Genomic DNA, 14,626 nt, shown 5'->3' on the forward strand with positions numbered 1-14,626 from the left:
TTTAGGCCAATTTATTTCATGAATGGTGCTTCATCTGATTTCGTATTTGAAACATCATGCAAGAAACATGTTTAACTCCAATTGCAGGCACCAAAAAATAAAACAAAAGAAAAAAACCCTTTGCATTCAAACTGAGGGCCTGATCTTGCAGCCCTTTGAAGGCAATGGGATTGCTCACATAAAGGATCAACCCTTTGGTGACAGAATTATTCCACTGAATAAAGACAAAGGGCTTGATTTAGCAAAGTCTTGTTTAGCTTTAATTTCATGTTATGGGAAATAGTCTGGCACTTCCTTTTAAAATCAACTTGTGATTCATAGAATAGAGGCAAATGTTAGGGGATAAAATTAGTAGCTAGCATAAGTAAAATTCACCACAATCTCCTAAATGAATGACAAAAAAGAAAAACGAGGGAGAGAGAGGAGTGAAAAGCAGTTAAATTAGGGACTGGAGGGAAGCAAGGACAGTTACGGACAAAGGTAATGCAACTTTTAATTTTATGTTTGCCTCCTAGATATTGTTGTCATTGGCACATTAGAAATACATTTGGTAGATAGGTAAGTAGATAAAAGTAACATTAGCATGCTAAAAACATTGAGTCTTTCTAATCGATCTACATATAATGTGCCCATCATGGTAGTATGCCCACAATATGAGTCTCAGAGCTCCCTATTTGAGGGGGCTGGGCATAATGGGAACCAAATTCATGGCTTTCTAGTGTAGAAAATACAATATTGACGTTTCCTACCTCCTCCAGGTGTTGGGTTAAAAACCAACCAACCAACCAACCAACCTTGCCATACTATTTTGTTTTTCAATAAAGAAAATTACAGGCAAAATGTACTCTGGACCTTTATAGAATTAAATAAGGACCCAGATATGGTTGGACTTTCTGAAGATCAGCCATTGTGTTCTATCTGTAGAGCTATATCAAATCTTTTGGGTAATTCATGTGGGTTTTATAATTTTCTGTTAAAGATATGTGAGATACAAAGTGAGTGAGGTAATATCTTTTACTGGACCAATTTCTGTTGGTGAAAGAGACAAGCTTTTGAGCTACACAGAGCACGTCTTCAGCTGTTTGTTCTTTAGCTCTGTGTAGATCGAAAGTTTGTCTTTCGCCAACAGAAGTTGGTTCAGTAAAAGATGTTACTTCATCCACCTTGTCTCTTGAATATCCTGGGATCAACATGGCTACAACATGTTAAAATATATTTTAAAACCTAAGAAGAAAAACACATTTCTTCAAAAACAATTATTTACTAGAAACTGTTGCAATAGTTTCCAGATTGTGAATAAATAAAAAGCCGGAAAATCATGATTAAAGGAGGCTGTGCCCACAACTTACTCAGGTTGGTCTGTCTTTAACAAATTACAGTGCTCAGTTTTGTTTAAATAGTTGAGGTCCAAAATGTGACTGACACTTAAATTGTTATAACCTGCTGGAGAAAAAAATCCGAAATGACTATTTTTATTTTAAAATACAGTTTTTCAGTCTGTTTTTGGTCCTGCTACTTGTGTAATGAGCTACTGAGGGAGCATTTAAAAGATTAAGCTAGGGTGATGCATAGGAAGAAAAACTGCAGTGTAATCAAGGAAGTTTTCCTTTTGGGGGTAGATTTCTTGGCAAGTTTGTGTCCTGAATTCTTAGGTGAAATCCCCTTGTTTGGGACAGCACAGAAATTTTTATGTCAAATTTAGAGATGTAGATTTTTGTCCAGTGTTTCCAAATTGAGAACAGGCTATCCTTGTGGAAAGGAACGAGGAGTACTTGTGGCACCGTAGAGTCTCTAAGGTGCCACAAGTACTCCTCGTTCTTTTTGCTGATACAGACTAACACGGCTACCACTCTGAAACTTGTGGAAAAGGTCACTCAAACAGCATCAGGGCTATAGATGTCTGAGGAAAGAAGTTTTAAGTTGTTTGTAAAATTTCCAGAAAGGTGAAACTGGGGATGTGATGGTTCCATTACTGTACTGCGCACAGTTGCATTATGGTATCAATGGAATCTCGTGATTTATCGGATTAGCCAGTCTTTCCCAAATGTGCAATGCATTGTTTTTTTCCACCATGACGACTGAGGGCAGCAAGGGCTCCAAGCTTCTTTCCTGTCTACAGACACTAATAATTTTCCAGCAAGTCAGAAGAGGAGTTAAGCAGAACAGTCACTCAGACATGTTGGCTCAAGTGCAAACCACTTTCAGGCCAAGTCTGTTCACTCAGTTAGCATTTGGAGTTGTCAGCTTCTCATAGCTATTATTTGGGACTAAGAATCAAATCTAAGTTGTCATTTAGACTCCAATTTTAGCAAAATACTTAAGCATTTGGCTAACCATCAGCACACGGTAGCCCGGTTGAAGTCAGTCACGTGACTAAATTTAAGCATCTGTGTACGTGTTTGCAGGCTTGAGACCTTAAGTGACTTTCTTTGGGGGAGAAGGGCTGGAATAGCTATATTTATGTAGTTTTTACCCTTCTCCAACTAAACTAATATGCAATTTCTCCATCAACAGGTGATGGAGACCAAAAGCATGTTGTACCTTGTGACAGAATATGCCAAAAACGGAGAAATTTTTGGTAAGCAAGAGAATATTTTAATGTTAAAATATTAAATCATTTACTTCTGCGGGTTATTTCATCTTACTGGATCAGTTTTTATAAAATAAATACACACAGCCAACCTGTGGAACTCATTGCCAGGGGATGTTGTGAAGGCCAGAAGACAACTGGGTTCAAAAAAGAATTAAATAAGTTAATGGAGAATCAGTCCTTCAATGGCTATTAGCCAAGGTGGTCAGGGATGCATCCCCATGTTCTGGGTGTCTCAACTGCCAGAAGTTGGGACTGGATAACTGGGGGTGGATCACTTGATAATTGGTCTGTTCTATTCATTCCCTTTGAAGCATCGGGCACTGGCCACTTTTGGAAGACAGGATTTTGGGCTAGATGGACCATTGGTCTGACCCAGTATGGCCGTTCTTATGTAAATTGAAGCCTCAGGGACATTTATACTGTAGCGCACACTTTCTCATTTATCTGCCACGGAAAAGCTGTGACACTAGTTGAAACTGTTTTCCTCATTTTATTAATTGAAATACAAAAATATTTCTTAAAAATGTAAATGCTTAATGTAAGGTTTAACAAAATTCTGTTAAGGAAATGTGGTGTCCTTCTAGCAGAGTTGATTGTATATTAAAAAGCAATGTAGATTCATAGTTTCCGAGATTGGAGGGATTGTTGTGATCATCTAATCTGACCCCCTGTATACCACAAAATAATTCCTAGAGCCACTCTTTTTTAGAAAAGCATCCGATCTTGATTTAAAAAATCACAGTGATGGAGAATCCCCCATGGCCCTTGGTAAATTGTTCCAAATGGTTAATGACCCTCACTGTTAAACATTTACGCCTTATTTCTAGACTGAATTTGTTTAGTTTCAGCTTTGAGCAATTGGATCGTGTTCTACCTTTCTTTGCTAGATTGAAGAGCCTTTTACTAAATAATTGTTCCCCACTTGGGTACATGTAGACTGTAACCAAGTCACCCCTTAACTTTCTTTTTGTTAAGCTAAATAGCTTGAGCTCCTGGAGTCTGCTACTATAAGGCATGTTTTCTAATCCTTCAGTCATTTTTGTGACTCTTCTCGGAACCTGCTCCAGTTTGTCAATATCCTTTTTGAATTGTGGGCACCAGAACTGGACACAGTATTTCAGAAACAGTTGCAACAGTGCCAAATACACAGTTATAATAACTTCTGTACTCCTACTTGAGATTCTCCTGATTGCATTAGCTCTTAGAGTGTGGGCCGAAATCCGATCTCATTTACAATGATGTAACTCAGTTGAAGACAAAGTTATCAGATTTACACCAGTTTAATGGAGATCAGGATCTGGGTTTACGCTTACTACATAACATGCTAGATGTTCTTCTGTCACAATGAATAGTGGCCCAAACCATATTTCAGGTAAGCTAAAGCACTCTTGTTTCTAGCCTTTTTCAGTCATCAGACTTACTTTTTTAACGTGGCTCCTATGGGGAGTGTTTATTCATAGCTGCTCAGAGTCACTCTACAATAAATTCTGGTAAGTTTAGCTAACATGAACCTGACCTTGTTTCAGTTTTGTCTTTGAGCACTGAAATTGGACCGGGGACAAGATTTTCATAATAAATTCAAATGAAATTTGGCATTTTGCTTGTTGTGATATTTTAAAAAGAGTTGTTTTGCTTCTGTTGGTCTCTGAAGACTGTAACCATGAGGAAAGACTGAATAAAGAAGTCACCTCGATGCATCTGAGTCCCAGGTTGTATGCTCTCCAAATGATGACATCTTAGCAGAAGGAACGTGCCGACTTTCCTTTCCTTTTTGATCATTTTAAAACTAGTAGTTAGTGAAAAACTTTGGCCCAGAAATTATTTTTGTGTGTGCACTACAGTTCCAGAAGCAGAGGGCAGGGTAATTTTTAGATGCTGGGACTTAGTAGTTCTGGCTATATAGAAGGGAAGAAAGGGTAAACATAGTAGTACTGTCCTCTCTCCATCAGATTTGCAACCATAATAGATAATGAGCCCGGGCTTTATGCAACAAGAGTCAAAGGTTTGCTCTCCGAAGTTACCTGAGAAAAGAAGCATTCCTCCCAAAAGAAATGACCTTATACTGTTCTCTTTATCATGAGGGAATAGTTGACATTTCACAAGACACCTCTGGGGCATCTACTGTCATTTTCCCCATTACCAATTATTGCTGCCTTTATATAGCTAGGAAAAAGACTTTGGATAGAGATTGGCCTTATGCTTTCATACTGTAGTTTCTATTCTTCTGTTATTTTCCAGTCTGAGGGTTTTGCTATTGAAAGAATCATATGCCGAGAGGCTCTGTCATGACACATGGTTACGTAGAAGGCAGTGTTTCCTCTGGCCCCACAGGCTGTTTGCTGTTCTGGCCTTGCCAGTTTTCACTGGTGGGATCAGAAAGCAGTTCTGTCATATCAGAATCTTCCAATGAACAGAATTCCCTTTGCAGCAAATAAAACTGAGTGAGAACTGTGAAGTAGAATTTTGGAGTATGGAGCCTCCTGAGAAGTTCTCACACAGGTATTTGGTATCTCACACATGTATCTGGCCTTTGCCTGGCAGGACATTCCTGCAAGGTGTTCTTTCCACAGTGGTAGTAATAAAGAACCTCCATCATTTCATTAGGATAACAAGATGTGAAGGAAGCTTTTTCTCATCTTCCGAACATTTGGAAACATTTCAAAGGGAAATTAATTCAATGTCTAACAAAGGTCTCTAGTTGTCTATGAACATGACAGGAGGGAGAGGATTGGGAGCTTCATTTTTAAGTTATTATAGGATTGTGAAAAAGAAAGGGTTTCCTAAAGACACTCACATTTCTGGATATATTTGCCATGGTTGTGGATGTCCTCATATGGGGTGAAAAAACTCAGGAATCATAGGATGGTCTCTTAACAGTTCGAGAGCTCAAACAATTAACAGGCAGTCAGCAGATTCCAGGCCAGTAATTAAATTACTGAGGGTTTTTGTTTCCATATCTTTGCTTGTTGATGTACTCTATTTGCAAGCCAAGTATGTGCTTGTGGTTTTTGCCTCAAAATGTTGATTCTCTTGTTTTCAGTGGTGGCATTTTAGGTGGCTGGCACTGGAAACTGAAGATGGGCCACCTTCAATCCACAGAACTTTTGGACATTTGGCTGCTAACAGCACAAGAATATTCAATAAGTGGCTGCCCATAGCACATGATGGTCTCAGCCCCAAAACCTGATATCTGTAGCCTAACAGAGAATAAAGATTTACATTCAATATTCCTGTATAGTGGTGGGTTGGCCTGTTGCCTCACAGATGCAGTGGGGATGACTTAAGACTTGTCTACACTTTAAATGCTACAGTGGCAACGGCACTGCTGTGGTGCTTCCGTGTAGATACTACTATACGGGATGGGAGGGGTTCTCCTTGCAACGTAGGAATCCACCTCCTCAAGAGGCGGTATCTAGGTCTGTCGACCTAGTGTTATGTACACCTGGGGCTAGATAGACTTAACTGTTTGTGGATTTTGCACACCTCTGAGTGATGTAGCTGGGTCGACCTAACTTTTCAGTGTAGACCAGGCCTTGGGCTTGTTAAATGCTTTCTAATCGCTGAAGATTTGGGCTGTCCTAAAATGACAGATGCCTGACAATAGAGTAAGCAGAGCACTCATCACGTATTGGGTCTTTAGGGCCCTTCTGGCAGTCTTGGTTGGTAATGTAACACAGCTGTGCTTGGTTCTGGCCTTTTAGAGGTCTTCAGAGTGGTCAGTCCAAATAGGCTACTCTCGGTTATCAACATTTCGGTGTAATGAGGGTTTAGATTTGCCAGTCTGCAGGTATCAGAAACAACAAGAGCTATTGCTGTGCAAACAAGATGATGCTGTCACTCAGCTAGTCTGTTTCCAGTCACCTTTAAATATATCTATTGAAATAGTGCTCCCAGAGGTCTTAAAAGATTTAGCACAGGTAGAATTTAACCTTGCAGATTTTGGCAACCTTTTCTCTTGGGCTTCTGTATATTACCCTAAACTGTTGAGAATATTTGAGTATAGGCTTAGTTACATTAGCAGCTTTGTAGATGCAAAAGTTAATGGGTTCAGAAAGGGAATAGGGTGAGAATGAGACCTTTTCTATTTGGCTGTGCTTCCACAATAGCAGGATGGTGTGTGGTCTTGGTTGTGATGGGATATGATCAGCATTTAGAGTCCTGATCTGTTGGAATGGGAGAAGATACCTGGATGGAGAGGTCAGCCTGCTGGAAAAGACGGAACTAATATTTTTTGTTTGTGATTTGGAAATGTGGCTTTTCTTAAGCAATGATTGTTGTTGAAATATAACCATGTTGTATATATCAGTCTGTGCACCTTGTCTTCCTGTAATTGGTGTGAGATTGAGTTAGTGCCTAATGAACAGGGAACAGGATTGGGGAGATTTAGGATTGCAAAACATAAACTGAATGTTTAAAGCAGGCTGTCTGGGTACATGGAAATGGAATTAGATGCACCTTAGATAAGGATTTCTAAATCTTCTTATAAAACTTTTTTTTAAAATAGTGTTTGATGGCAATCTGGGATGATGTGCCAGTATATTCTAGGGGCTGGAGTTCATATCTTTCTTAGAGCACAGCTGAAAATACGTTTTGTGAGCTCCACCACAGTCCCTACTAGATATTGGTTCATATCACAAAACCAGTATATGTTTGGCATGGCTAATGGGCCCTGCCATAGAAAGGGCCTTGTCTGGAATAGCAAGAGGCAGGGAGGGCTGCAGGTCAGGATTTAAGTGTGTTAGTAAAGCTGCGTGGAAGGCTCAGAGCTGAAATAATGAAGAAGATGAATGGGGCACCAGGCCAAGGCTGACGTGCACCAGCAAAGCATAGAACTTAGAACAGCACGATGTGCTGCAGGTTCTGTGTAAGAAGGCAATATTATTGTTAGTCTGTTTTTTTAACTAAACATTTAATTTGTCCTGTTAGACTTGTGCAATAGGATTTTATATTTTCCATGCTTTTTATTTATTATGAAAATTCCAGATTAATAAACATCTCTTCCCCTCTGGCAGAGGTCATGAGTTAAGGTCCCCATGCAGCATTGTGAAATTGATCCTATTGTTTTACTGGTTCTGGTTATACATCCTGCTGGATGACCATGCACTATTACACCCCCAGGAAATATTTACATTCAAGTCTCATGCTTAACCCTAGTAGATGGTATTCAGCGGTACTTAGTATTGTTCAGCACCAATATTATAGGGGATTCTGTAATTGGCTTTAGCCCCCAGTTTTTACCACTACCCTAACCTGCTTACTAGAAAAGCCTGGTTTTCTAGTCCGAGGCCAGGTCTACACTCAAAAGTTAAGTCGATGCAGCTATGTCATTCAGGGGTGTGCAAGATCCATACCCCTGAACGATGAGTTAAGTTAACCTAACCCCCGTGTACACCGCACTAGGTGGATGGGAGAATTATTCCACTGACCTAGCTAATGCCTCTTGGGAAGGTGGATTAATTATACCAATTGGAGAAACCCTCCAGTCACTGTAGTGAGTGTTTACACTGAAGCTCTACAGCAGCTCAGCTGCAGCCCTGCAGGTGTGCCACTGCAGTGTTTCAAGTGTAGACAAGCTCTGCAACTTTTCATCACTTGCACCTGTGTAAACTGGGTGTCAAATGCTACCATTCTGATCTGGTAGCATTTGACACCTCCTTTGCACTGGAGTAAATGACTACACAAGCTGCAAGGCAATGGAGAATGAGGCCCAATGTTTCTGAAGCTTCAGAAGGAAGAGATCAGGAGGGCAGAGAAGGCGTTTGCTGACTCTTGGAATCTCTAGCCACTGGGTTTATTGAGCAATTTGTCAGATTGTCGCTCTTCAGTGTGTCTCAGAAACTTTAAAACATTTGCCTTAAAGCTTTTGTTCAGTCCTCAAGTTGCAAGATGGGGAAACAAGGGAGACCCCAGAGTCCTGAAGCTAACCCCTAATTGCACTCTTGCAATCACATAAATGATTCCCAGGCTCCTTTCTTGTTCTGTGCTGTCATAGCACTTAGTTACTGTGTTTGTGGGAACCATAGAAAACCTTAGAATGGATGGTAGGTAATCTGTGCGTACTACGTTAGGGTTCTCCTCCAGATTGTGGCTCTGAGCATTACTACACTATATATTAAATAATTGTCAGAGCTCTGAAAGAGTGGCAGACACATGAGACCTTACTGTGACATTACCAGCCAGTTATCTTTGGGTCATTATGTCCTCAGTGACCTCTCTGTGTACACAAGTCCCCTGTGAGACCTGTTCTGTACAGAGTTGAGATCTCGTCCTTCAGGAAGTAGGCTGTTGAATCAGTGCTACCTGCTTCTGTGAAGAAGGCAGGGGTAAAGTTCACTCCAGTAGCAACAGACTGAACTTTTTCCATAATAAATTAATTATAGCAGTCCCCCCCCCTTTTTTTTTAAACTAGGTTTTTACTACCAAGTGAGGTTACAGAGAGGAAACATACAGAACATAACATCAATTAGATCTTTAAATGCAGCACTTCTAAGCTATATTAGCACATTACACTTATTTATAGTACAGTGTGTTACCTCTCAAAGAATGGCTGAAAGCTGCCTTCTCTTGACTCCCTTGTGTGCAGTGAGTCGCTCTGGCAGGAATGTATTGGTCTAGCCCAGAGACTGGTTAGTAGTTCCTAAATTTTGAGAATCAGGAAAGGGGAATCTGACCTATCTCCATCTCTGGAGATATTTAAGAGTAGGTTAGATAAATGACTATCAGGGATGGTCTAGACAGTATTTGGTCCTGCCATGCGGGCAGGGGACTGGACTCGATGACCTCTCGAGGTCCCTTCCAGTCCTAGAATCTATGAATCTATAATATTCATTGTGCCATTTCCTTAAGTTTATAAAGAATGTTATCCCATTTACAAACACTGTTCATTAACACAGGCCTGTTTGCTATACGATCCTCTAACCTCAGAAATATTTCTGGGAATATCCAGTCAAGGAGGGGAGATTCTGCTCCTCTAACCTTCTAAACAATTCCTGGGCCCCTTACCCCCAAACCTTACACAGCACCACAGAGCTGTTGTGCAGTTGAGATGTGATCATTCCTGCTACACAAACTGGCTACCTACACTTCGTGATTTCATAAGGAATTTTTATTCAGAATTTTAGAACAAGTAATTCATGCCATCTGTGTTAAGGGCCTGATTCATCTCCACTGAAATCAGAGACACTGTACATTGACTTAATTGGGGGTTGAATGATGCCCTAAATGCTGTTTGTTTCAATAAGCCTGGACACTCTACATAGCTAGATTGTATTTGCTAATGGAAATCTTCTGCAATTATCATTCCTGTAACCTTCCTATAATCTTTACGACGCAGAAAGAAAGTTCATAGAACTGTGTACATTGGGAGTGAAATTATTTGAAATTTGAAATTATTTGACTCCTTACTCCTCATAGAAATTACAGTAAGTGCTGTGTGTGTCTGGCACTTAGCAGGTCTAAAAGACAGGTCTCTTGGTGTTGTAAGAAGAATTCAGTGTGGATATTTTTATTATTATTGTATAAAGTTTGATCATTTTCTGAAGTTAGTCTTTATAAAGATAAAATTGTAAATATCTGATAACAGATCATTCTTGGTGATAGATTTAAAAAAAGAATATCATAATAGTCCCAAATGTTAGTTTAGATAGGCAGAAGATCATTTTATATTTATGTATGCCTCTTCCTCTGTCCTTCTAAAGTGTCAATAACTATGGTATTTGAGCAACTAATTCATCTTGTCCCAGAGTATTTTTGTAAGCGCATCTGACTAGAGAGAGCTCGGAAGGACTCTGCTGTTAGAATGACCTCTTATTTGTGTTTTTTGTAATTCTGTAGTGTATTGGAGCTTTTTGTCCACTTCATCCTAGGGGAATAAAACACACATTGACTCAATTTTTTGTTGTTGTAAATATATTCCAGGTAGTTAACTGAGTAACATGCTTAAAAAAAACCTGACATTGCCTGGAGCCTGCTGAGCGGGCAGCCCCTTTACTCTGCCCCCAGGTGACATTGTGGGGGCCAAGGAGGCTGTGTGTGAAACCCCAGCCATCTCTAAATCCTCCCCTACCATGTTTCCTGAATCCTGCTTTTAGACTTGTAGGTCGTTAAATTGTTTATTTCATTGTTTTGGTGATTTTTTTTTTCTTTCTTTCTTGGACACAGGGAAATGTAGGTGTTTAGGAACATTTCAGGTGAAATTCGGGCCTTAGTTGGTTGACTGTCAGGAATTTCTTTGGATTTAGAAGTCTATCTCCATACCCAGCATGTCCCAGGATTTATGGACTCAAATTTTGGAATTAAAAATGCATTCAGTTTAAGAAGGCCATTTAGCCCAAACAACCAAGAATAGAGCTTAATTAGAATATCTCTTGGAAGCATTGTGATAGTATGCTGATGGACATTATTATAATAAGAAACTAGATAGACGTATATTTTCCATGGAATTCCTATGACATCTAAGGGGACATTGCGAGTAAGAGTTTCCTTGCATTTTTCTGTTTCCCTCATAATCTCCCTCTGCATCTTCTGTATTGGAGACAATCTGTTGTGCAGATAGCTCAGGTTCACGTACAATTTTTAGTTCTAACCCCAAGATTTCTCTGGAAAAAGTCTTTGCAGTGATTCTGGGATTAGAATTAAAGTTATATACTTTAGGGGTTTGGTATTTTTGTTTGTTTCTCCCATTACTTTTGAACTTTTAATCAAAAATATTCACTATTGATTCACTAAAGATTCTGCTGCTGTGCCCTCAGTTGCAACAGCTCAACCACTTTCTATTATTGCCATTTCCATAGACATATTTACTGGTCAGGAGAGATTGATATATGTGTAAGGGGAAAAAAAGAGGTGGTGATCTTTAGAAATGAGCACAGAGCAAAGAATATCTCTTTCCTCATGTGGCCAAGGCTACCTAAGCTTGTAGAAAGAAACTGATGGGCTGTTTTTTCCATGGTGATGGTTGTCTCTGAGTTTTAATGTCTGTCATATTTCCTGCAAAATTGTGACTCTACAAAGAAGATCTGTATTTTTATTACAGTGAAACAAAGGCTTTTTTGGTCGTCTAGATATATATTAAAGGATTTGTAAATGGGTTAGAGGCCTTTAACACTCAATTTATCTGATTCTCCATAACCTAACTTATGAATTGTCTATCGCTGTTTTTTCTTATTTGGGTATGTCTACCTATAAAATTATGTCAACCTAAGTTACGTCGACGATCAGCCATCATAGTAATTACATCGCTTTTGCATGTCCACACTAAGTTCCTTGTGTCGGCGGTGCACGTCCTCACCAGAAGCACTTGTACTGATTTAACTGTCAGTGTGGGACATTGTGGGATGGTTTCTGAAAGCCGGCAACAGTCAATGTAAGCAACACAGTGTCTGCACTTACACTGCGTTGACCTAACTACGTCGACCTAAGTGCTACGCCTCTCACAGAGGTGGAGTTATTAAGTCGGCGTAGCAGGTGAGTTACATTGGCGGGAACAACATTTTATTGTTGATGCGTACAGAGTTAGATCACTTTAAGTTGCCTTACGTCAATCTAACTCTGTAGCGTAGACCAGGGCTGCTTGTGTAAAGTAATAGAATTATGCCTTTAGATGCATTATTGAAAGTTTAATATTGTTTACATTTATAAAGTTTTTTTCCTTAGTTCAACTTTTTATGAGTAATTATGCCTTAGGAGTTATTGAGGCCGTCTATTAGGCGATGGAATTTTTCAGTGGTGATTGGAATTTCTATATGGAAATGTTTTTTTCTCTTATTCTGAATATTTTTGTAGTTGTTTTGGTGACTACTTTTTTGTGTCATAGAAACATGTTGAGATTTCAAAGGGAGAAGAAAAAATGGTTCCCTGCTGTTAGTTCTGCAGGTTGCCAGACACACACAAAATTCACTATACTGATAAGTTGCTATGTAAGAGAGTGTTTTATTTACTAATGACAAAAAAAAACTAGTACCAAAAACTTTGTTCTGTGTTTGTACAGCACCTAGCACCATGTTGTCTTGGCCCATGACTGTGGCTCCTAGGCACTACCTCAGAACAGCTTCATAATTGAAGGAACAAAGAGAGGAAGATTAGCATAGTGCAGGGGTTGGCAACCTTTCAGAAGTGGTGTGCTGAGTCTTCATTTATTCACTCTCATTTAAGGTTTCGCGTGCCGGTAATACAGTTTAACGTTTTTAGAAGGTCTCTTTCTATAAGTCTATAATATATAACTAAACTATTGTAGGTAAAGTAAATAAGGTTTTTAAAATGTTTAAGAAGCTTCATTTAAAATTAAATTAAAATGCAGAGCCCCCCAGACCAGTGGCCAGGACCCGGGCAGTGTGAGTGCCACTGAAAATCAGCTCGCGTACCGCCTTCGGCATGCGTGCCGTAGGTTGCCTACCCCTGCCATCGTGTTTAAGACCACTAAGAAATAGAACAGAAATGAGATCAAAGGTGAAGAAAAAATATTAAAATTAACTTCAGATCTAGAAAGTTCCTTGCTCATTATGGTTCATTGGTTGAGCTATCGTTGTAGATGTTCTGAATAGAATGGGGTATTTCCTAACAATGATATTTTTGCTTTAACGCCATACCTTATATTCAACACCTAGGCATTTGCAGTCTTTACATTCTCTTTCAGTCACGATAACACAGTTGGGGATGGTGAGGACCGCTTCATTGAAGCAGAACTTTTGTCTGACAGCACCAACAAGAAAAAATTCCACCCAGAAGCAATTAGAATAAAGTTCAGCTGTGATGTTGAGAACCTTGATGATTAGAGAATGGAGGAGTCAGAGGCTGAATGATTTTACTGTCTCTTGTGCTTAGCAGTTTCTGGTGTGACTGAGACTGAACTCACTAAAATTTACCAAGTCCATTCCAGTTGTCTGGGCTGTATTCTCTTTTCACCTTTAAATCCTTATCATTAGACTGCATGTGTCAGTGCCAGGGTGGCATGTGTCCAGAAGAACTCTTATGTAAAAGCAAAGAGAAAAAAAAAGGCTGCTGTTTACACAAAAATCATCAGAGAAAATCAAATCAGATCTTTTCAGGTGAAAGCTTTTCCTTCTTTCTACCAAATGCTTTATTGGCTTGTATTAAGCTCCCTTCTTCTAGACTAATAGCATGTGAAATAAATCCTGCTTTCTTCATGCTCTTGGATTACACACTAGCACAGGGGTCGGCAACCTCTGGCACGCGGCTCGCCAGAGTATTTACCTGCTGATGCGGCAGGTTCAGCCGATCGCGGCCCCCACTGGCCGCAGTTCGCTGTCCCGGGCCAATGGGGGCGGCGGGAAGCGGCGCAGGCGAGGGATGTGCTGGTCGCGGCTTCCCGCCGCCCTCATTGGCCCGGGACAGCGAACCGCGGCCAGTGGGGGCCGCGATCGGCCGAACCTGCCACGTCAGCAGGTAAATAAAGTGGCCCGGCCCGGCAGGGTGCTTACCCTGGCGAGCCGCGTGCCTAACGTTGCTGACCCCTGCACTAGCACATAGTGGAGTGCTCTTTTGGTGCTCACAATCCATAGCGTCTTGCAGGTTTCTAGCACTTAGCCATGTCCACCAGTTCGTGGACATATAAACATTATCCTTTTGGAGTCCCATTTTTCTTAATCTGACTTGTCTTTTTTGTTCATGCTCTCTGCTCCTCACAATTTGACTGCACCAAAGCAGAGATTGAGTGGGTCTTTCAGGCAAGAACAGATTCCTTCAAAACTTTGTACTGCAGAATTAGTAACAAAATAACTTTTGATGACTTTGTTTTACAAATCAGATTTTGTTGAAGATCCTTTAATTCCAACTCTTGAATGAGGTAGTATAAACTGTAAAGAAAATTCTTTAACTTGTCAGCAGCTGGCAGCTAGTAAGCATTCCCTTGTTCATTGTTTATCAGTATTGCGAATTCTCAGTATGAACATCCATCAGGTGCATCTCATTGAGATGCTTGGCAACTCGGCTCAAAACATGCTGTGTAGTATTATACATTAGCTCATGGAGAGGATGATCTGATCTGATCTGATCTTTTTGGCCTGAAGTGAGTCT

General features: G+C 40.1%; 1 protein-coding gene across 1 annotated transcript in view; it reads left to right on the plus strand.

Annotated features, from left to right (window-relative positions):
• Positions 1-14,626, plus strand: part of SIK2 (salt inducible kinase 2) — a 101,948-nt gene that overhangs the window by 16,476 nt on the left and 70,846 nt on the right. The window contains 1 exon segment of the mRNA XM_065417006.1: positions 2,515-2,578. Coding sequence (XP_065273078.1) covers positions 2,515-2,578 — 64 coding nt within the window.

The sequence above is a fragment of the Emys orbicularis genome, chromosome 15 (assembly GCF_028017835.1).
Source record: "Emys orbicularis isolate rEmyOrb1 chromosome 15, rEmyOrb1.hap1, whole genome shotgun sequence".
NCBI lineage: Eukaryota > Metazoa > Chordata > Testudines > Emydidae > Emys > Emys orbicularis.